At 38.9% G+C, this 25,176-nt stretch overlaps 1 protein-coding gene across 1 annotated transcript in view; it reads right to left on the bottom strand.

The window, feature by feature from the left end:
* Positions 1–22,142, bottom strand: part of TRPS1 (trichorhinophalangeal syndrome I) — a 191,751-nt gene extending 169,609 nt beyond the window's left edge. Inside the window, exons 1-3 of the mRNA XM_006758981.2 lie at positions 21,981–22,142; positions 17,603–18,528; positions 3,657–4,789 (exon numbers count right to left, since the gene is read on the bottom strand). Of these exons, the coding sequence (XP_006759044.1) occupies positions 3,657–4,789; positions 17,603–18,528; positions 21,981–22,017 (2,096 nt within the window). The 5' untranslated portion in view covers positions 22,018–22,142. The remainder of the gene's footprint in view (positions 1–3,656; positions 4,790–17,602; positions 18,529–21,980) is intronic.
* Between the last annotated feature and the right edge of the window lie 3,034 nt (positions 22,143–25,176).

Below are 25,176 nucleotides of genomic sequence, written 5' to 3'. Positions count from 1 at the left end.
TGACTACTTTCTTTCACATCCCTGCGGTCTCCATTGGCTGGGACTCCTGAAATTGTAATTGTCTGAGGTTCAAATATTTCTACAAGAACTCATAAAAAGATTAGAGGTAAAGTGCTCAGCAATTTAAAGAGTCTAGGATCACACAAACTCCAGCAGGTTTTAAGAATAAGGGCAAGATCATTTTAATGCCCTAAGGACAAGTGTTGTTCAATTTTTTTTATCTAATAAAATACTGAGAGGTGGACCTAAATTTGATAAACTGATGAACAAAATAGATCCAGAGACATGGAAGCATGGAACATGACAAACATCAGAGGGAAGTGGGGGGCAGGAAGAGATTAACCAAAGAAATTGTATGCATAACCCGGGACACAATAGTGCAGTGAAGGCCGGGGAAGGGGGGCAGGGTAGAGGGGTTCTATGGGGGAAAGAGAGGGACATCTGTAATACTTCCAACAATAAAGATACATTTTCCAAAAACAAAGTGCAAAGAAAAACGTCAGTTTTTGTAAAATCTAGGTCCTCAGAAGGATTCCAAGACCATGTAATAGTCAAAGATTAAACTCTAACTTACCATGGAGCTCTCAGTGTATTCAAACTACGGTGAAGTCAAAATCTCACAGGGATTTCATGTACTTAAAGATATTCGCTGAGCACCTATTAGCCATCCTGGCACAGTGCTAAATCATGTAGACACAGCAGTAACAAGACAAGACTCGTCTCTTTTCCCTCCGGAGCTTACTTTCCCTAGCAAATATTAAGTAAGCTTTGAGATTATTCAGTCATTTTTGTTACTCATACTTCTATGTCTTAGGATCTCTTTTGTTTCACCAAAGCAGAGAGGGACTATTTTTTTTTCAGACAGGTTTTCAGGCAATGGCCTCAGTTTCCTTGAGAAAAACCACTCATCTCAATGATGGGGTATCTAGATGTATCATAGTGTGTGCGTGTGTGCGTATGTGCCTGCGTGTGCGTGTTGTGGCTGATTCCCTCATGATTGAAGAAAGCCTCCTCCTTCAAAACAAGAGTGGATTACCTAATTTTCACATCACCTGACAACTGTGCATGCACAGTACGCACACCGGTAAAACTTGGGAGAAAGAGAAGGTCTGCGAGTCTCAAGAACAAATTCACATGCAGCTAACACCAGAGGAGCCAGAAACACTGCAAGTGTGAACATATCTGATTGCGGGGCTGTATCTTTCCGACAGCTGACCTTATAAATTAAACAGTGCAGATCTTAAGGAAGTGTTTTCTGAACATTCACATGCACCGTGAACATGAGGAGGCCCTTCAAATTAACATCTAACATCATTAGCCTGCTGTTGTTGGACTGGAACTGCTTCACTATTGGGCACTGAGAAAACATACACACACTAGCACGAGCCTGCAACTTTTAAAAAGAATGGGAGGAGGACCTGTTTAAGATCTTGAGAAGTGAAAATTTATAAATTAGGAAATCGAGTCTACATATGGAAAAGCACTTAAATCGTCAATAAATCTCTTTACTTTGATGCTTGAAGGCATAATAACAGAAAAGCATCCAATAAGCGCTAAGTTATATCGGAACACGCTGTACCACCAGGATTTTGCTACACTAATTCCTACTTATAAGCAAGTCTCAGTTTAAATGCTCCTTCCTCAAGGAGGCATTTCCTAATCTATCTATCTATCTATCTATCTATATCTATATATCTATATATATCTATATTTCTATAGATATATATATATATATAACCTAAGCGACTGTTATGACCCATTGACCGAAGGACCAGTCCACCAGTCGCTATGATGTGCACTGATCACCAGAGGGCAGATGCTCAATGCAGAAGCTGCCACCTCCTGGTCAGTATGCTCCTACAGCCAACCTTCCATGGCTGGCCAACATCCTGTGGCCCCTCCCCCTGGCCAGCGGGCCCCATTCGGCCCCAATTGGGACTTACCGAGACAGTCCCCATTGGCCCTGATCGCCAACCAGGCCAAGGGACCCCACCCATGCGCGAATTCGTGCACCAGGCCTCTAGTCTACCATATTGGGCTATGTTGTCATTGTATGCAAACGTAGTGGTCTCTGCTTCATCTTTAAGATGCCCATCATTCTGAAGATCTGTTAAGCTTTCCTACTAAACTAAGTTCCGTGAGGGCACTGACTATGTTTGTCTTTGTTTTCTCTTTTATCAGTACTGGGCATAATGTGTATTTTTGGAATTAATTAATTAGTTAAGGAATGAATACATAAATGAAATAAAGATACATATCCTAAACTCATCTCTAGAAAATACAAAAATTAACTGGGAAAATTAAAATTTACAAAAGAATAGAGTGAAAGGAGCAGGAAACACTGACATACTCTGTTTACAAATCTGAAATAACTTCAGCAGCGTCAACCTTTTCAGAGGAGTGAGTACTGAAATCCTAGTCACACATTTTTTAGAATTCTCACCTTCATATTTACTGTTTGTATGCAAAGAAAAGATTGTTGCTCGATTTTTTAAAGCACAAAGAATATCCAATCTCATTTTATTTTATTTTTTAAATTATATTTTTATTGATTTTTTTTTTTTTTTTACAGAGAGGAAGGGAGAGGGATAGAGAGTTAGAAACATTGATGAGAGAGAAACATCGATCAGCTGCCTCCTGCCCCCCCCCTACTGGGGATGTGCCTGCACCCAAGCTCCATGCCCTTGACTGGAATCGAAACTGGGCACCTTCAGTTCCCAGGCCGACGCTCTATCCACTGAGTTAGCAACATGTTCTCAAACAGGCTCTCTCCAGGTTGAAATAAAAAAAAAAAAACAAAAAAAAACAGAACAAATTATAGCGGTACCTTGCATTTTGGAGCAGCTCCATAAAAAATTATGGAATACCGAGCCATATTTAGCAAGGACAAATAAATGAATTGTGGTCAATTAGTAAACTCATCGGCATTATCAGCATCACTGTGGATTTTAAAATGCACTCAGTAAATGGTAAAAAAACAACAACAGGGAACAGAGAATAAATGGTCTGAAACAAGCGGTTCAATTAGAATCTGTGGTTGTCTATAAATATATAACCTGCAGCCCTAACTGGTTTGGCTCAGTGGATAGAGCGTCGGCCTACGAACTGAAAGGTCCCAGATTCGATTCTGGTCAAGGGCATGTACCTTGGTTGTGGGCACATCCCCAGTGGGGGGTGTGCAGGAGGCAGCTGATCGATGTTTCTCTCTAATAGATGTTTCTAACTCCCTATCCCTCGCCCTTCCTCTCTGTAAAAAATCATATATATATATAATAATTGGAATTATATATATATCCTGCAGTTTTATGAATGACCTTTTAGGTCAGTGATTCTCAACCTGTGGATCGTGACCCCTTTGGCGGTCGAACGACCCTTGTGAAAGGGTCGCCTAAGACCATCCTGCATATCAGATATTTACATTACGATTCATAACAGTAGCAACATGACAGTGATGAAATAGCCACGAAAATAATTTTATGGTTGGGTCACAACGTGAGGAACTGTATTTAAAGGGCCAGAAGGTTGCGAACCACTGTTTTAGGTGATCTTGCTCAGTAACTTCCTCAGGTCACACAATCATCCCCCAACCATTTTTGGATCAGCCCCCTGTAGTCTATCAATTTCTTGGTGCCCCCTGTCCCCGCCCCCCAGCTTACCTGTAGTGTCGGGAAATCTCTTCTTCCACCTGGGTAATGAAATCACATTTGGTACATGAGTGTTCCTTGCTTTCTTTGACAGCCGGCGGCCCGTCCGATGCTCCTTGCAGATGGTTGGCTTCCTGTTTGACGTCGGATGCCTGGGACTCGTGAACGCTCTCGTAATGGAAGAGGAGCACATCCACGTCGGGGGTGGAGAACGGGCACTGGTGGCACTGGTGTTTGACTCGCGAGCTCCCGGCCGCCCCAGGAGACAAGTGCAAAAGCAGGAGCGCGCAGTGGGAACAATTACTTTTTCTACAGGCGAACGGGTAAGTGATTTCTCCAAGGTGCTTTTCTGGGCTGCAGAGGCCTCTGGGACAGAATGGACAGTGCTTGATGGTACACTTGTGGATGTTATGGAGCTGCTGATAGTGACGGAGGAGTGGCCCCACGACAATGACATCGGGGCCGTGGCTTTTGGAATATCTGAAGTCGCAGAACTGACAGTTGTAGCTGGTCACCACGTTCTCCTCCGTCCCCTTGCTGGAGAAGTCCTTCTTTTTAGTCCCGCTGGAGCCCTTCTCTGCCTTGGTCATGGGCTCCCCTTCTGCACTTTTGGCCAAATCATTCTGATTGATGACGGAGCCCCTGGCAAGCTTGTCGTTCAGTTCTGGGTTCAGGCCGCTGGACGGCGCTCCTCCATGCTGCTTGCCATAATGTTCTAGCAGCTTCAGTGAGCTGGAGGACTCGCAGCTGAAACTACAAAATTTACACCAGTAGTAGCTGGTGGCCTCTGTACCATTTTGTCTCGAGGAATCAAGGGGCTTGATGGGCACTGAGTAGCCAACAGGAGTGTCATCGCCCGCCTTGACCGTGATCTTGTCCTGCCACTTTCCCAAGTCTCCAGAATCACTGGATCGAAGTGCAGGGATGGACTTGTTAGAGTTTTTCTCTGAAGGTTTGGCACCCTCAGAGGAGGGGAGAGGAGCTTTGATTTTGTTCGGGTGCGTCTGAAGAAAATGTTGTTCTAGTTCAGTTGACGAGTTGCCCATGTAAGTGAAATTGCAGAATTTGCAGCGGAAGTACTTGGTGTTGCCTTGGCAATCTGGTGTTTTCCGTCCAATGCCGATGAATGTTCCACCTGAAGTGACCTGGTATAGAAGAGACGGATGTTACTTTACAAGGTCTCATGAATGCCATGCTCTGCGTAGGAGGGAGGAGAGGGCACGGGCAAGTGTTCCACATAAAAAAATACAATAGTACTTCTGCTTATTAGGAAATCACTTGAATAATCAGAGCCGAATAAATCCACTCTCCATTATTCAACAGCTACTCGATGAGAGGCTCATTATGTTAAACATTTTGGGCCAAAGTATCAGAAGAGTGTAAGTAGTAAAAGGACTAGAACTAATTCAAAGGATTTAATAAGATATACTTTTCAGGGGAAAAAAAAGGTGAAGAAAACAATTTTCTACAAAGTAGGTTTTACTTCTGCCTCCTTCAAATCCACTTCCTACCAAAGCATCCAGACCGTGTGGGGATTTCTCCTGACAAAACTAAGTGTTGCTGTCAAAACCAGAGGCAGTTGCTCAGAGATTACTCAATGCAGAGGTTCGCCAAGGGAATCCTCTTTTCAGCTTCTACAGCGATGAGGCTGCAGGCCAAGATGACATTCAGTTTTGGGGGTAAAACAACGATGCTGACACGACCAATAAAATGGCTTATAATTATAAAGCCTGAGCATGCATTCTAAGGCTAAAAATGAAATGAATGCAGTGGGCTTGAGGTCTTGGTGAAGGAGCACCAATGTAAAGGTTTGAAATGTTTGCCAGTGTAGGACAAATGAAAAAAAGAAAACAGAACAGGGATGCATTAAAGTTCTATCTCCTAGCAAAGGTCCAGCCCCTCCTAAGAGGATCGTTCAAAGGCCAAAATGCAAAAATCCTACCATAAAAAAATCACCACTGCTTTGCATTTTCATTATAAATGTGTATAGTATCTAGGCAATGAAGGCCTTCAAAGGGCACTTCATATAAAATCCTCACTCCCTCTCTGGTGTGCACGTCAATGGGCAGTTTACTCAGGGCCACCACCGAGCAGCCAAAATTCCTGGTTTAAAATAGAGTCTTTGACTGAAATGCTCCAAGAAGGGAGAGAGGTTTTCTTTCATCTATCAGAAGATTTTTGAGTGTTTCCAGGACCAGATGTCATACAGTAAGCATGTGGCATAATCATGTTCCGCCTTCTTCAACAGCTGCTCAAAAATGACATGTGTGATCACTGCTCATACCCAAATCACACCAGGAGAAACGTCTAAAGCTTCTCAAAATCATGTAAAAGGTTCTAGTTGATATGCAAACAGTATTCCTTCAACACACTGAGAGGGATGTCTGTACCTCGAATGCACAGGACTAAGACTGAAGTCCATTCTTCCACTTAGAGACAGTAGTAACCGTGATCAAATGACGTAACCTCTCTGAACAGTAGCTTCCACCACTGGGGCAACCCCTACATGTATTTCCAATATGACAGTTGTAGGACATGCACATGAACACATCAAATAGCTCAACATGCACTGTACATCGAGACAATCATTTATGAAGGTCTCCCACAGCCTTCAAAGGAAGGAGGACAACGTTTCACTTTTGACAATGTCTATACCCACCATGGCAAGCGCACAGATTTCGGCCTGTCACCAGCAGAGCATCATGGAACTAGAAGGGGAAGAATGGGCCCCCCTCTTAGGCAGCACCTACCAATCAGCGGTGTGCCAGACGTCAGAGCCAGACCACATGAGGACACAGTCTAGTCATCACCCTAACCTAGCACTGCAGTGACTAAAGCAACTAAAGTTTGCCCCAAAATGCAATGCATGCTACATTGCAAAATTCCTCTAGCTCTTTCCCAATTCACTGGAGGTGGGGAGAAACCTCAATTTCCAAAAATAAAACATTTAAATGAGATGCCATCAACTCAGGTACTTTTTGTTCCTGGACTTCAACTTAAACCAAAAGGGGGAAAGTCAGAAGTATCCCATTCTCTTCCTATGTAAGACAGAAAGCCAGTGTGCAAATCTACATAGGAAATGTGCTCATTTCAGCTACCATCCTGCTTCAGAACTGCTGAGCTTCCTAATATGACATATTTCTGACTTTTGCTGTAGGACAGGGATTCCCGAGAAACCACGGCAAATCATCATTCCTTCGATTTTGTCATTTTCAAGCCTCATGTTTAGGATAAACTAAGCTGCTGTGATAACTACATTAAACCTTTTCAGTTGGTTTTCCTTATGTGGCTAAAAGTTGTGTTTTTTACCCAGGGGTAATCAGCCAATTCCATTATTTGGGATGCTTTTACTGGTTATATATTTTATGCTGAAGAGTGCCTTCATACTACCACTGCCTACTCTTTCAAAACCACCCAAGCAAAGAAACAAAAACACAAGGACCTCATTTGATGGCAAGAACAGCAATACTGCCACTTCTACAGGTTACCGATTTGTCCTCTTCATAAGTAGCAGTAAATCATACTAGTATTTATCTTATTAAAAGTTAATGTAATATTAGAATTACATACTTTATATATTATAAAGCCAACTTTGGAAAACATAATTACTCAGTGTTACATTCCTTTCTCTTTCCAAAAAAAAAAAAAAGATCTACATTATGGTCATGGTGAAGTATAAGTGATATATATATCATTTAAATGCCCTTCTAAAATAAAATGTAGTTTGTTAATTTAGGAGACCATGCCTAAGACAATTGACTACATTTATTTTCATGATTCCCAAATGTTAACGTAAAACAATTATTTTCTAGGTTAAACATAAATACACAGCAAGAACAGCTATTCAAGATAAGTGTGTGCAGTGTTTATTAGACATTATTGCCAGGAAATAGAGCTACACATTCAAAGAATTATCTCAAACTTTTCAAATAGTTAAACATAGCAAGAAATAGGGAAAAAAAACATATTCCCTAGCTATGATTATACTAGGGAAGAGATCAGTAGCAGAATAAAGATTTTAAGTTTTGATTTTTCTTCTTTTGCTAACCAGAACTTGAATTGTAACCAATGAATTCAGTAGTCCCTTTGATAGGGATATCCACACTTTACAATTTCTATTAAACTGTAAATTCTGTTTGGACCAACTATTGATGCATCCAATCAGTAGTTAAGTAGCTATTGAGAGTTTAACTGTGCCCTCTCTGTGATAAATATCAGTTTACAACAGTAAACAAGCTAGACCACCTCTCTGCCTTTAAATTACTCATAGTTAAAGACCAAAATTTGTAGATAAAATCCTCTAGTCATTTACATTCACCTTTACTTGCATTTGTTTGTTCCTGAGGGAAATTCTATAAGTCAAATTCTGTGGAAAGACACATTATGTAATCTCCTGGCACCTCCGTATCCTCATCCTCACGTATATAATCAATACTGTACGCCTTGCCATTTTACAGGATTATTGTGAAAGTCAAGGGAGTAAATGGACCTGCAAGTGATTTGCAAAATCTAGGTCAGTGTGGTCCAAGAGAACTTTCTGAGATGATGGAAATGTCCTGCTGTTACCGTGCCTGTGGTGGCCACTAGCACATGTGGCTATCGAGCGCATGAAATGGGGCCAGTGCAGCTGAGGAACTGCTTTTCTAATGTAAGCAGCTTTTATACATTTTTTCATTCATTTAGTTTTAATTAACTGAAATTTAAAGAGCCACATGTGACTAGTGCAGTGATGGTGAACCTATGCCACGCGCGCGTCAGAGGTGACACGCGAACTCATTTTTTTGGTTTATTCTTCTTTGTTAAATGACATTTAAATATATAAAATAAATATCAAAAATATAAGTCTTTGTTTTACTATGGTTGCAAATATCAAAAAAAATTCTATATGTGACACGGCACCAGAGTTAATTTAGGGTTTTTCAAAATGCTGACACGCCCAGCTCAAAAGGTTTGCCATCACTGGACTAGTGCATACCACAGCAGACAGTACGCTCTACAGCACCAGTCACATAAACAGAATTACTATTGAGTGAAATGAACTATCTGGTTGAATTTATCCTGCCAATGGGATGAAAAGACTGAATATATGAGCACATGGAGAAATATCTCACTAAGGGCCCTGAGTCACCTGGAATAAGCAAGCAATAGTAATTCATGGCCCCATTATTATGGACTCAACCTGACACATAGGGCCTTCTTCAAAAAATATAACAAAATCCATCTTTTGCCCAAAGACAAATTACTATGAAGCCGCTGCTGGTGAATTAGTTATATAAAAAAACACCCATGTTAATGCATGAACAAGAACATATTTTAAATTAATTTTCACTGATTAAGAACATAATGGCTTTTTATTCTATTTTAACCTTATATTTTAAAAACGATTCCTTCTATGAGGTATATTCCATGGCTTTCATTTATAACTCACATACATAGAGGTCTTTTCACAAGAATGTTTCAGCATATAAACTAAAAATATAAGTGGTTGGCTTTTTTTCAAGGTCCTTAACCCTCAATTTATTTCTCCCTTCCTAATAATATGGAACAACCTGTAAGAATAATTTAAATTAATATGTCACAGGAAAATATTTTTTAAAGCCTCAGAACTCTTAAAATGACACTTTAGCACATGCACTTCTGTTCAATGGAACAAAAAAAAAAGAAGTTGTTTAACTAAACACAAACTCTTCCTTAGATGCGGTTCATTTTCAAGGACTATAATTGGCAGTAACAGAGGGACAATTAGGAGGGTGCTTATTTAAAAGGGCTTGAGGTTATGGGCTGATAGTCAAAAAAAGTAAAACCTTAACAATAAAAAGTTCAGGTGTTAAAAAAAAATCACTGTTCAAATACTGACGTTACAAATAACGTGAAGTAATCTGTAAGGGCCAATCTTGACTGAAAATAACTATAGTCAGCATTAATGTGCTAATCTACAGAGGGGATGTTTCCGAGTAGTACTATGCTTCAAAAAACACTAGAGCATATAATATGCCTTAATGATGTATCGTGATGGAGACTTTTAAAAAAGTTCAATAACAAGTTTAATTAGATGTCAATCATCTCAGTCTCATGCCATCACAGCCACTTCCTTGTGTCACTGGAACAACTGAAATAAACACCCTACCCATTTGGATTTAGAAGCACCAACAAATATTTAAATTTGTATGAGGGGGAAATTTCTTTTTATTATGTTTATTGATTTGAGAAAGAGAGAGAGAGAGAGAGCAAGGAAGCGGGAAAGAGATAAACATCTATGGGAGAGAGAAACATCCACTGCCTCCTGCACCTCCCCTACTGGGGATCCAGCCTGCAACCCAAGCATGTTCCCTGACTGGAAATCAAACCGGTGCAGTTTGGGTCCATGGGACAACACTCATCCAACTGAGCCACACCAGCCAGGGCATAATGGGGCAAATTTGAGGGTAAAATACTGCATCTTCTTAATTACACACATTTTTATCACCAGCTTTTTTAATTACAGTAATCCACAGTCAAGCCCCAACCTGGTTTCTCATTTTACTCAGTTTAATACTGAACTAATTCTCTATGGTTATTTGGTATTGGGGCTGACAGAATAGCGATAAATCTCAAAGTCAGTCTCAATAATTTGGAAGACAATCTTTGGGGGAGAGGGGACGGAATACAAAACAGAACAGAAAATGCAGCGCAAGTGGATTACAAAACGGTATATTTTCCATATACTGACTCACCATCGCCACCGGCTCATAATGGAGATAAATAAAAATTGCATGTGTTCTCTGAAGAGTGTCTTAATGGGGAAAACAGAGTCAAATCACTGTGGAGCATCCTTCCTCCAGGAAAGGGTGCTTTGTTGCATGCCTACTGTGCCAAGCACTAGGCATACACACAGAATCAGCACAGTCCAAAACCCCAGCCAGATGTCTGCAGTTTAGTACAGACAGCTCACAAGACAATCGATGACAACAACAGTGGAATATGTGCTTCTGTGAGAGATGTACCGAGTTCCATGACAACACAGAGGAAGAGACCTAACCTACACTGAGAGGCCAGCAAAGGCTTCCGGAAGGAGGTGACAGCCCAGCTGCGGACAGATGAATTGGCATTTGAGATGAATCTCAAAGGCAGTGGTCATGGAAAGGTTTTTCAGGTGCAGGAAATAAAACCAGTAAAGCAGAAATAAGGGTGAAACAAGGGAAGTCGTTCTCAGGAAATGTGGAGGGATCCTGGGGGAAGGGTGAGAAAGAATTTGGAAAAGGAATGTCTTATCGGAAAGTCTATGTATGATTATACAGGTTTAAATAAAATGATAAGGTTTTTATACAAAGTAGACCTACACTTCCTACAAAATGTGGGAAAATTGATCTATAAATAAAAATTTTAAAAATTAAAGAACGGGAAAGAGGAAAGAGGGAAGGAAGAAAGAAAGGATAGAGAAGGATAGAGAAAAAGAAAGGGAAGGGAAGGGAATTGAGAAGAGAACAGAAGAGAAGGGAAAAGAGAAGAGAACAGAAAGAAAATACGTAAAGAAACTACTAAGAATTTACTAAGTAACCTTGAAGGGTGTTGGCAGTTAAAGAATAAAGAAGAGGAAACAAACCAATCAATTGCTTGGGGAGAGATACCTATCAGAAAGAAATCCCGGGTAACTGACATTTCCAGTGGGACTGACTAGAAAATGGGAGAAGAGAACAAAGGATGGTTTAATAAAATGTTGCATGAGAGAAGGAACTAACAACTTTCGTTTTACACAGGTTGACTTTGAGATGCCAGTGGAATATCAAGGTTCAGCTACCCATCAGCTGGAAAAACAGGCCTCAGAAGAAACCATTGTTTATTATAAAATTCCCAAATATGTTACTGGGCCCATGAAAGAATCCCAGTGCCCTTTACTCCTACATTAGCAAATCATCTAATACTCAAGGAGAACAGCAGGTAGATAAGTAAACCATTTCTGCGTTCTCAAGCTCCTCACTGTAGCCCACACTTCCCTCACACTCGGAATCCAGGGAAATCGCCCAGCCCCATGCATGGGTGGGGTTATGTGATACCCTCAGATTCCACACTCTACATTTCCGCTGCCTACACTTCCTATGAAATGTAAGAAAATTGATCTATAAATATTTTTCTTAATTAAAAATTCCATACTCACTCCTAAGCAAAGTTAAATTTTCATTACACAGCCTTGGATACCACGAATGCATCTCCTTACTATTTAATCTTCACAGACAAACCAACCTGGATTGTGCCTAGTAACTAGAAGAGGAGAATACAGCTCTCAGACCACATGTAAAAACCATAAATTCCTAAAACAAAGTTCTCCAAAAGAGGGGAATATAAATAAATCAAATACGTGGATGAAATGCCACTGAATTTGGAGACCAGACATTGCATCACCCTTGATTGATCAGATCAAAATGTGGCCCTTGCTCACTCTATCTGAACTAGTTTCTGTAGCAGAAGTACCAATGGAAATGAATCACAGTAATTTAAAAAAAGACAAATCAGCAAAATTAATTTCCTTTTCAGTGATTTCAATTATAAGCCTAGCAAGTTCTAATAAGGCAGCATTACATGACACAGATAAAATAACCTCAAAGAAATCACTTATGTCCCCATATTCAATGTGATTCACACATTGTATACATCACAACCCTTGTGTGGCAGCTTACATCTCCTCCCTTTCTTGCAGTTGGCCTATGTTCCATTGCTATTCTAGTTGTAATAACCTCAGTCTTATATTTGGAAAGGCACTATACCATAGCGGTTAAAGACAGGCTTCCGTAGCCTATCTATCCTGGTGTACACACCATTTACCCCACTTACACAACAATGTGATGTTGGGCAGGCTACTTTAATTCCTCTATGCCTGTTTCCTCATTTTTTAAAATGGACATAATGGTAGTGTCAACTTCAAGGCTTTTTATGAAGATGAGTTAATTAGTACATGCAAAGAGCTTAGAGCTACACATGCACATATGAAACCTTTAATAAATGTTATTATTAGAAGCGAATCCAAAATTAAAGGGGAAAAACAGAAGATATGTGCAATTTTGATTATGTAAGCTATCAGATGAAAGAAGAATAGATCAAATGAAAGGTAATACAAAAATTAATTTTACACCTGACTTTCAATTAAAATTAAACAAAGGTCTTTTCTGATACTCTGAAAATGCACACTTACTGCAAACTTTAAAATCCTAGGGTGAAGAATTCAAGAGGTCTATGGCCTAACGAGTCTCAGAAATAGACTCCAGGAAGGAAACTGAAAAATGAGAGGGAATTACTCTTTCTCCAAACTTTCCTGGGGTTAGCACACTACGTATGATCCCGTGTTTCAAACAGCTGCATGTATAGGGTAATTACAATGACCCAAGAAACAAAAAGCACTAAATAATCAGTGGACTTGATAAGGTTAGAAGAGCAAGCCATTAGTGGATAGAATTTTTATTGAGTTAAATAACATTAAATTCAATTGGATGCACTGATAACCATTTCTTCTTCTAAACATTCTGCCCAGAGAGAAATACTGACATTCAAGAAAGTGATACATGTTCTTTACACAATAGCACATAAACCAAAAATCAAAGAGGCATTGACATTTATCCTACTGACCGTCATGTAACACAGCCAAATGGAGATTTAACCATCATGCAGGTAAAGGGATTAAGATGGTCCAACTGCTCTACTCCACCTGGGTGGCTGCATTATCTAGCTCGGCCGTCTCCAGGATGAAAATAGCCTGGTAAATGCCAGAACTTCGCTTTGTTTTATGGCCTTAGGGTGAGCATATGTTTTATTTTGCGCACTTTATTACTTGTTAAAGAGACACAGTCCTGAATACAAGTATGGGTTATATGCCAAACACTCGGTACTCTATAGACACTCTGAAGTGATTAAAGTCTCATTCACCAGTTGTTCTGAAGTGCAATTGTCCTCAACTCAGAAAAAAACAAAGAAACAGAACCTGCTAAGATCTACAACTTCCCTCCTACTCCAGATCAAAGGAAACTGCGGGGCAAAAAATAAATATTTGGAAATAAAATTCAAGAAAAGTCAAAATAGACCCAAATGAGATTAATGTTCTCTGATTTTTTTTTTCCAAGACCAAACTGTAACCCCCTGTTCAAATGAATGTACTGGCATATGTTAAGGATCTTTAAAGCTCAGAGTTAAATATGTTGAAAATATGAATACAAAGGATGACTTCCTATCTCTAAAATCTGTTCTTCCTGCTTCTAACATGACATATTGTGCAACTCTGATAAAAATATTTACAGAACAGAAATGCAGTGCTCTTAGATCAAACACAAGACAGTTACTGGTAAGTTAATAGTGTCATTCTTTGGGGAACCTTAGAATTTCATGAAGGGCCAAAATGAACTTAATAGCTGGAATCTGATAGCTACCTTCTTGGAGCCCTGAATAATGTGGAATCGCAGAAAAAGACTTAGTCATCTGAAAAGGCAACATACACATCGCGAGCACTTATAACCTCAGGATAACTAACCACTTTCCCGTGGGAAGCACAACTTGACAGGACTCCAACTCTTATATAACCTGGTCTAAGGGCTAAGAGTCCCCCATAAAGATGACACAAACGTCCTGATGCGTAGCACATTAAGCCCTAATGAAACAGCACAGTCCGTGTTTAACAACTCAGGCCTCCATTCGGCGATGGTTTAAATATAAGCATAATAAAGCAGATTAAAAAGAAAGAAGCTGTAATTACTTTTTGAAGAACTCAATCTCTTGTCCTATTATTGCTCTCTCTGTGAGCCTCAAAGTCTGAATATAGGTAGTAAAAATTACATGAAGGGCTTACCAATCACGCCACATCCATTATTTTTAAAATTTAAGCACAAATAATTGATAAAAAAAAACAGGCAGGGAACATTTAAAACCTGAGGAACTAATATCCAGGTCAAGTCACGTAGCTCTGAGCTAGTGAACATCTCTCTATTAATGTGTAATTCTTATTCTTCACTACTGCTAATAAAATTATCACAGAGGTGGAGGTGGATATTGTCGGTACAAATATGTCTAAACTTCAATTAGTCCTGCAAATATATGTTAAGTTATCTGAACTTGGAAATCTTAAAATTTGTTTAAATGATTTCTTCTTCCCAACTGTATATCTCATGTTTGCACGCAAATCAAATTATTTAAAACCAACCATGTCAAACCAAAATATAGATCAAAGCCACAGAGTTCTTAAGTCCTGTACTCTGTCTCCTGTTCCTTTTTTCTTGGCCTAAAATGTCATAAATCTATCATTAACCACCAACTGTCCTGAGTGTTAAACAAAAAAAAGAAGCCAATTTAATTGAAAAAGATCAATGAATTGCTCATCTATTACTTCAATTAGCTTAAGTTACAGATTGATCTAAGTAATTCCTAGAATTGAATGATTACTGTCTGCAATAGCCTTACTTACCAACATCTTTTTTTATCAGAACACACATGCCATTAATATACCCTACATTTCTGATGAAAATGCATTGAAGAAATTCTACTGTCAGCAGTTTATCACCCACAGCTCTTAGCCTCCAAACAATTCAAGTGACAAGTCGAGAAGGCCTCAAACAGCATTTCAGCAACACAGACGTGTGGAAAAAGAGGGAGTTTCAGATGTGCTTTTATTCGATTTATGCATCCAGGGAAGCTGTTCAATATTTATCTCAGCATAAAAATATTAACAAGTTACTTATCGTCAGAGATGTTTTCGCATCAACATCTGGTATATGTGCAAAGTATTCAGGATTAGCATTTGGCCTACAAGAATATTTGGTGTTCTCTTCCCAAACTGCAGAAAGTTAACTCTCTTTAGATCTGTTTCTGAATCCAGTTGTGTTTCTGAAATAATTGCCCCCTTTTCCCACAGATGGCTTTTTTTTTCTATGTTTAGTCATATTATTTCTCTTTGAGGGGAAAAAAAAATAGATCTTAACAAGATTATCTTCCTGTATGTTCTTCCCTGCCACTTTCTGTCTTCTTTACTCTGGGCTTCTGCAAGGATTTAGTAGATAGCACAGTCGAGGATCAGCTGTTTTATTTCTAGTTCTATTAGTTCAAACTCAGATAGCTCACACATCTGTTTTATTTCTAAGATCACTGCCCAGTAAAAGTGTCCAGCTCCTTCTACCCAAACATAAACTTTACTATAAATAACTGAGAACCTAACAAATAACCATTTGGGGGAAATGGAAGTGTGTTTAAAACTCTGAATTCTTCCAAACTATAGGCCTTAGTAATCTTCCTTTTAGAGCCTTCCTGACAGCCCAGATCAGCTTCCCTTCAGAAGTCGTCCCCAGAGTGAACAAACTGAAACTCCAGCCGGAAATCCAGGTATTAACATCATATTACTTGCTAATTATAAAACGCCATTTCACATACTGACATTATTCACTTCTAGCCCTTTTATCTAAAACACATTTTACAGTCATAGTTTGACAGCAGAGTGTACCTGACATAAGGCAGTGGAATGATCTTTAATGAGACAGCAGTTCAAAGCATGTAGCTTTCATGCATAATAGCTATGTTGACTTAATTTGCTGCTCCACGGAAATAATTCTATTTGTGGAAATTCACAAAGTAAGATGGAATTTTTAAGAGAGCTTTACAAGATGAAATTGGCTTTTTAAGAGTTCTTTATATCTCCCTTAAAATGATAAGATTGCCATTGTGACCTTTTCAAAGGACTTGGAAATTTCTCTTCTGAGTCTTCTTCTAAGGATTGCAAATATGTTCACTACCTCTTATTTATAACCCCCCTTGCCTGCCTGGCTTGATTGACACTAAGTCAATAGACAGGTCTGGATTAAAGGCACTGTAGCTATTGAGTTGATAAAAATGTTTGATAATTTCAAAAATTTAGGAAGCCAATTAAGTGTGATGTGATTTCATTAGTTCTCTGATACTTCTTCTAATCACCGCTAAAGAAGGTTAAGATTAAACCTAATATGCTTTGAAATCTGGCCTAATAACACAATAAAAATCTACACACTATAATTGAAACTAATTTACTTTTCTCAAGTTGACCGTGAGTCTTGACTATGCTTAAAATAAAATAAGTACATTTCTTTAGAGTCTGTTCTGCAGTTCATTCTACTTGAAATGGCATTTTTTTTTTCATTTTACATATGCCATAACCAAAAGACAGAAGAGTAGATCAAAAAGGTATGCCATGTTTACTAAAAGTAGATATCTTAATTACTACTAAATGCTTTCATAAACTATTGTTTTCCTTACCTGCAGAAAGGAATGCTTTACTGGCCCATATCAAGGTCATTCCAGTGTCCCTAAGTACTTACAATCACCTTGACTTCTTTTTCATCAATGTCATTTTATTTCCAAATTTTCACTTGCAATTATGTTGCCTTTTCAGTAATTTATCTCTGTATCCATCCACATAACCTAAATCTAGTCAAATTTGATGTTGGGCTGAATATAAAATCAAATTCTAATCCAAGACACAGGAAAAACCCTCACTGAAGGAAAGACTATACAAAGACTATAGCAAAAGACAATCAATCTAAAACTAGAACAGAGTATGAGTCACTACCATATAGACCCGTAAAGGTTAGTGCCATTTTTAGAAGACTGAAAATAAAATCAAATTAACCATGAAATATAGACAGATCTCGATCAAATGCACTGTAGCTATTAAGCTGATAAAAATGACTGATATTTTAAAAGATTGACGTATGCGGTCAAATCCAAGGCCTAGCTATTCCATGAAAAGACTTTTCCCAACATCATAGAAATATTGGGATTAATTTCCATGATGAGAGGCTAAAGATAACCCTGAATACACATTTGGATGACAGAGCCAATGAAGCATGCTCTCTTTTCTGCTGGATCTAGCAAGCTACCACTTGGGTATTGGGAGTGTAACTTTTACATGCATGTAAGAATTCACATTTCATTAATAATAACTTTTTGTGTACAAAGAGATCACAATACAAAGCACAAACCTGTACATCATAGGTCCCATTTAGTAAAACAGGCCTTGAAGAGTTGATGTCCTGCAGCACACCAGAAAGCACGGAGCGATTGACCTTCTGGAAGTCTTTGGAATGGCTGAACTGCACCATGTTATGAAGGGCTAAGATTTTGCTGTCCAGCTCAGCATCCTGCCTGGTGCGGTTATGCAGTCCTAAGTGATACTTTCGGAAGTGCTTAATCAGATCTGTGGGGTCGTTGCCATAGTAACCATAGCCACAGATATTGCATTTAAAGTCCTGAAGCTCTGGAGACAGAGGTGCCGGGTCTGGGTTGTCATTTACCAATAAATCAGTTTTGGATTTATTCAGTCTCACACCCCCATCTGAAGGCACTTGTGGGTTTTTGGAGGCCACTGCGACTGGGCTCGAGCCTTGACAATTGGCTTGACCACTCTGCGCTTGCCCTGTTTCCTCGGCAGCCTTTGGTGACATCTTAGAGTCTTCCTTCGTCTCCAATGAGTCCCCGGATGGGGTGCAGGCCATATCTTGAGGGTCATCTGCCTCTGCTCTTTGAGGAGACTTCAAGGGCTCACCGACTCCCCCAGCAGCTGGAGATGAGAAAGCCAACATATTTCTATCTGTCACCTCATCATGTGGGTAGGAGGGAAGGTTTCCTCCCTTACCGGGGCTTTCATAATTGAAGCCAGGCTTCTCACTCAGGACTGAGCTTAAGTCCTTCTTACTGCTGGAAGATGGATCTTGAACATGCAAGCTCTGTTCCTCCTTATTATTTAGTTCTGCAGCATCGCTATGCTCCGTATTTTCTGACATCTGATCTGCAGAAAATGCTTTGTTCTTTGCTGATACCTTGCTTTCTGTACCTATAGGCTCCAGGGTCTGGCCCTCGCCTTCACTAGCAACGTTTCTCAGAGGGGGGTTCTTTTTCCGGACCATATCTGTAAAAACAGAAGGAAAAAGGAGATACAAGGTTATTTGAAGGTTGCAGACATGTAATCTAATCTAGAACATTTTACTTATTCTATTCCAGGCTTGTTAAAGTGCATAATAAAAAACTTCCTCAAGGGGAAAAAAAACACACACGACAACCCTCAGTTTTAAAAATAGCAAAAAATTGAGACTAAAGCCACCAATTAACATTTAGAAAATTTTTGTTGTAGAGTAGCTCATTTATTTTAAAATGGTTTTATGAATACTAAAGGATTAATTATCACTAGCTCTATCCTTCCTATCAGTTATCATTTCCTGCCAATTATAATTTTGCTCAATTTCTTTCTTCAGTTATACTCGGTGATATATACATATGCTTGCATGCTTATACATGCTATATATTATGTAGAATGTGTCTACGTATTATGTTTATACACTGTAGATGCATGTTTATGTTTATAGAATATATATTACATGTTTATTTTTGTATGTGTATATAAACAACGTAAATTGGAACTCGATACTGTTACACACTGTGCAACTGAGATATAAATATAGTTTCCACCAAAATATCATCATAGTCTAAATACAGAAATAGCCTGCTATCAACGAAGTGAAAACTGCCCCATTACTTTCAGCAATGAAGGATAATAAACGTTTCACCTCTGTCTGCTGTTAAATTCCTTGAAGCCCCCTTTGGGGCAGAGTGGGGGGGGGGGGTTGCCTGAAGTTAGGAAGAGGACCTGGTAGGCATCAGAGGGGCCAGGCTGGGTTTTACTAGAACTCTCTCCAGAACGATGGGGAACCTAACTAAGCCCCAGGATTCCATGCACAGACTGAGAGGAAATAGTACCAATTCCACCATCAGGAACACACTGGATATCGACTAAAGTAAAATCTTCAATTAAACCACATGACCTTGTCATTTTATAGCTCAAAATGGCAAAATAATAGCAACTCCCTACGGTTCACCTTCACATGCCAGTTCAGCTGTGACTTTCAAGTTGGTGGCATCAGTGAGCAGGGTCAAACTGAGAACACAGTGACAAATTCCTCTACTGGAGTCTAATGAATCGGAACTCTAAGGGTGTAAGGAATAAGAAACAATTTGTGTTGTGTCAATATAAGAATGCAGCAACAAAGGCTGGTTGAGGACCGAGGTTCCTGGTCTGTGTTCCTTAACCCCCTCTCCCCTGGCTGAAAACCGATGAGTACTGGGTGAGGTTGTCACCCCAAACGCCCCGTGGAAAAACCCACCTATGACAGACTAATAAAATTAGGCTTCTGGGCTAGCCGACTCTGCCACAAGGACAGATTTAACAGTTAGTTGCACCATGACTACCCAAAACGTCCTGAGCAAATCCAAATTCATAACATGTCTTAGTCATTTTCATCTATAAGGTGTCACAAGTGCTGAGGGACCCACACTGGCTTGGTATATCTGGGTGTGCCTTTGCTTCTGAAAAGCTGCTCAAGCAAAATTTTTATCATAGGAATCACTAAGCCAAGATAATGTACTAGTTAGAGTATAAGAAGTCATTTATAAGATCAAAATTCACTCTATTGAATAATGTCAAAAGCAGTGTAACCGGCCCAGCTGGCCTGGCTAAGTGGCTGAGTGTCAACGTATGAACCAGGAGGTCACGGTTCGATGCCAGGTCAGGGCACATGCCCAGATTTCGGGCTCAATCCCCAGTAGGGGGCGTGAAGGAGGCAGCCGATCTATGATTCTCTCTCATTATTGATGTTTCTATCTCTCTCTCCCTCTTTCTTCTCTCTGTAATCAATAAAATATATTTAAAGAAAATAGTGTAACTGTACTTAAGAAGTACATTGCTCTTCTTTTACACACAAATAGTGCTAGTCACCAAGTATCCACAGAATTTCGTTCTTGGAACAGCAGCAGCAACAACAGCAAGCATTTATAGGATGAAGGGCTGAAGTCCGCAGTCAAGGGCAAGAGGCAATGAACACCTGCCAGGCTTCTGAGGGGCGGGGCGGGGCGGGGCAGGGGAGGGAACGTGGTCTTCACCTTTGGTGGCATTATCGCTGGGCCCTAAACTGGAACACTGGTTAACTAGTTTGCTTTTTAAGGTTTGCATGCTAAGTGTCTTATTTGTGGATGTCAAAGTTTTAGGAGACATGTAGTTTTCTGTGGGAAGTGGTAGAAGTTGGGAACTTGTACCAACACATGGAAGACTTGAGGGCCATTTTACTGGTAGTAAAGAAAAGGAAAACTAATTAATAGGAGGAAAGCCTAAGAAATCAGTAATCATTTAAAACACAAAAGCTTGAGTAGGAAAAATATACCTTTTTAACTTAGTTTACACACTAAAACATTCTAAATTATGCAGCATCAGCCATCCCTACATGTAACAATGTGGTGATTTGGCACAGCCATCGTCTGCCTTTCCCTCTAGAACTTCCTGTGTGTTTTTTCCATTGCACATGGTGCCTTTAGTAATACTGCAATTTAATTTTTGCTTGGACAAATACTAAAAAGCTACATCATTTAAATTTTGATACTTCTCCCTTAAGATAAATAAAATCTAGCAAGGATGCACCAAAGTGAAATTAATAAGGTTACACAAAAAAGATAAAAATCTAACTGAAAGGCAGGATTCATGAAGAAATGAGAATAAAATATTCCAATTCATTAAGAGTCTCCTTCCACTAGATTAAGAGAAAATTAAGAAAATATAGTAATGTCAAGGTAATCAGAAAAGGCAGCAACATTTTACATAGCAAGGGAAAGAAGATAAAGGACTTAAAGTGAATATAGATATAAATATGTTTATATTGAACAAAGTAACTTGTTTTTCAGAACAACAAAAACAGTGGATCGTGCTCATTTATTGTGATTGTGGAGAAAAGTAAGGGTCACAGTTTAAATACTTCTCAACCAGCATCTACAGTGACTGAGGGAAAATGTGATTTAATTAAATTATCATTCTTTCAAATTTCAGTTCCTTTCTCTACCCAAAAACAGACCTTTAGAACCCATATGACTCACTGATTCCTTATGTTGAATAGAGCTCTTAATAATATATATCACAAAGAATGTTAACTGCTAAAACTTCAAAGAAGTCTCAGAAAGGTCATTTTGGTTTTATTTTTTGTAGTGGGGGAAAGGGGCCTGATCTTTTTAGTTGGGTTTAAAAGAAAATATCCTGGTTAATTTAGTTGACTACACTTTGAAGTAGCTATAGAAAAAAATATAATTTTCTACTGGAAGTATATCACCATAATTTTTCAGAATGACATATTATGTAAATATAAGCACATTTGCAATACTTCTAAGTGGAAGAAGCTCCCCTAACAAATCATAAGTTAGATGCCGAAGGACTATAGCCACCCTCCAGTTATTATCTTTAAGACAAATAACAGATTGCACGATGTTTCACTGTGTGCCAAGAACTGTTCCAGTTAACATTTTCACTTGAAAAAATAGATCACATACTTGTAAAGTCATACCCAGCACTGACTTCATAAGGCATGTGGCTTTAGAATGCTTTCTACAAGTATTAATCCTATTAGTCAACTAGCAGGAGGCTAACGCAACTGTCTGAGAAGACGCTCGGAAGACACAGAAGACATTTTGAGAGCTGATCTGTACATCTGCAAAACAAAGCAAAACAAAAATATTTTCCTTCCTAAGTGATGTAAACACACTTTAATGTACCACACAGAAAATGCATTGCCATGCCAGCGCCGCAGCCTGCTTGAGAGACACCTGATAAAAAGCATGAGCAAATCTTGAGCAAGATCGTCTCCAGCTCCATGGGCCTTCATCAAGCAGCAGGAGAAGCAGGAACACGACACGAAAGGGAATGGAAGTCATTTCCACAGCAGCCCGGGATGTTGGTGAAATCATGGAACCTCTAGAACCCTCTGAACTCTAAGCATCATAATACTCACCTACGTTAGGGCAAGGATAAAAGACCTTAATTAGTAAACATGGAGGGGCATGCTTCTAGAAGAGATACCAAGTGCATTGCTGGGACTGCACAGTCACGGCTGAGGACAAGTGGCACCCATGGCCAGTCCCTTGCAGACTCGTCGTACCCAGTACATGTGCCATGCGGCTGAGGAAAGAGCCAGTGCAATGCCATCAGCAATTCTACAGAAACACTGAGTGCTGTGACGTGTGTTCTCTCTTTAGCTATTTGCAGTAGTCTTCTATTTTCACTCTGGCTACAGTAAGCTTACTAAGTCGTGATTGAACCAGCTTGAAACCACCGTTATACCATCATTTTTATCGGAATAAATTAGAGAGGCAGATATTGCATTAATGGTCTTCATATAAATTAATCAGTTGTACCATAAATATAAATATATACACTTATGTAAGTAAATATATACCTATACGTATATGTATATAAAATCACATCAAATTTGGGAACCCCATTTTAAACGTGTTTTTATTCTACTAGACTGAATATAAAAAGAAATTAAAAATCCCAGTTACAGTAGGCCCTCTATAAACGACCTTTTAGATCAGTGATGGCGAACCTATGGCACGCGTGTCAGAGGTGACAGGCGAACTCATTTTTTGGTTGATTTTTCTTTGTTAAATGGCATTTAAATATATAAAATAAATATCAAAATATAAGTCTTTGTTTTACTATGGTTGCAAATATCAAAAAATTCCTATATGTGACACGGCACCAGAGTTAAGTTAGGGTTTTTCAAAATGCTGACACGCTGAGCTCAAAAGGTTCGCCATCCCTGGTTTAGAAAATGGGGCTAAACGTGACTCGGATAAAGAGGAGCTGAAGAACGTAATGAGAGCTACAAGGGTGCTAATTTCAGTACTTTAAATATATATATTTAATTGATTTCACAGAAAAAGGAAGAGGCAGAGAGAGACAGAAACATCAATGATGAGAATCATTGATTGGCTGCCTCCTACACTCTCCACACTGGGAATAGAGCCTGCAACCCAGGCATATGCCCCTGGTTCATGAGTCGATGCTGAACCACTGAGAAACACTGGCCAGGCACTAATTTCAGTCCTTTACGGAATTATGAGATAACAAAACTGACCTGGGGGCCCGGGGGCAGTGAGCATTCCCACATTTATATCACTACCCACTGACACAAACACATGAATGCCCCTTTGGAGCCTGGTATACCTGAATGCATATTATGTGCCAAGATATTTAAACAGGGTAAAATATATTTAGCTTCTCAAAAAATGCTTCTTTTGTATTAATTTTCATTACTGAGATGTAAGACATTCCAATTGCAAAAATCTAAATCCCTACTCTTAATTATTTCCTTCTAAATTAAAACTTAAATCTAAAAGCTTTCTCTGCATTTTTTAATACAAGAGTTTATTATTTTAAAAAACAATAGGATCCTGTACTATTTCTATGCTACAGTATCATTTAGACAGGTTTATGTGGAGGAAATAATCAGCACTAGAGCTTAAAATATAATGATGGTAACTACTTTATCTCTCTGATTACCACGTAAGAATAAAATCCTTTTTCTGTAGAAGTCTGTGACTCATGTTCTCAGAATGGCACCTTCAGAGCAAAGGAATCTGAGTTTTCCATTATTAGCAAGATGTTGTGAATTAACCATTAATGAACTTACTTTTATTTCTCACACACACACACACACACACACACACACACACACACACACACATTTGTGAAATACACGTGCTCCAAAAAATCTTGCAATAGATAATCAAATGAATTATTTAACCAAAAAAAATCAACTTTCACAGAAATAAAAAAAAAAGACAAGAAAGAACTGAGCTCAAACATACATCCAATGCAAGAGAGAACTAGGATGTATTTCCATTAGATGAGAAACTCCTTGAAGGTAAAAACTATAAATTCTATGTTCTTAGTAGCATCTTGGTCCCAAACAAAGTAAAGAATCAAATCTAAGGAGGAAGAATGGTACAGCAGTTATGCGTCCAGTTTCTGAGTCTGATTCAAATCATTGTTGATGTGGCCAGGCCTCTTCCCTTTGCTTGCGCCTCTATTTTTATCCCTATAACAAGGGAATTACAATAAATTATTTTTAAATTGCGCCCTGCCTCTAAGATTCGATAATGGTTCCGATGAATGGCTTAGGCACTTCAGAAAAACCCTTCTAATATTTTCCCTTTGAAAACCTTTATCCAATATCCTTAAAAGACTTTACATATTAAACCATCAACAACTAAGGGCAGCAGAAATCCCACTGATGTCTACCATTCACTCAGTTATATATTGCCTCTAACATTCACTCATTCACTCAAATAAATGTATATCCAGCATCAGCTATGTGCCAAATACATTCAGGGAGTGGGCTTTAATTGTATTAGTCATCATTAATTTGAGACAGATATTTTTAAAAAGCAAAGAAAAGAACTATAAGAAACCCCTCTTCCTCAAAGAAGATTCAAACGTTTGAGTATCTTTTCAAATATCATTTCAAATACATACATCCTGAACAAGGCTAAAAAGTGAGGGGAGCAAGCCAGGGCATGGGCGTAAGGTGACCTCAGTCTCAAATCCTGTTGAGTATGATTTGTATTACAAGTAGCAGTTCTTATCATCATAGTATATAATACCACATGACATTTTCCTATTGTTTTTCCATACAATAAAACTATCAACTGTTTGAAATCAAAGCTGAATACAAAGGAGACATGA

Source organism: Myotis davidii, unplaced genomic scaffold (genome assembly GCF_000327345.1).
Source record: "Myotis davidii unplaced genomic scaffold, ASM32734v1 scaffold374, whole genome shotgun sequence".
NCBI lineage: Eukaryota > Metazoa > Chordata > Mammalia > Chiroptera > Vespertilionidae > Myotis > Myotis davidii.
Note: the sequence above shows the minus strand (reverse complement) of the source record. Positions and strands in the feature narration are given on the sequence as shown.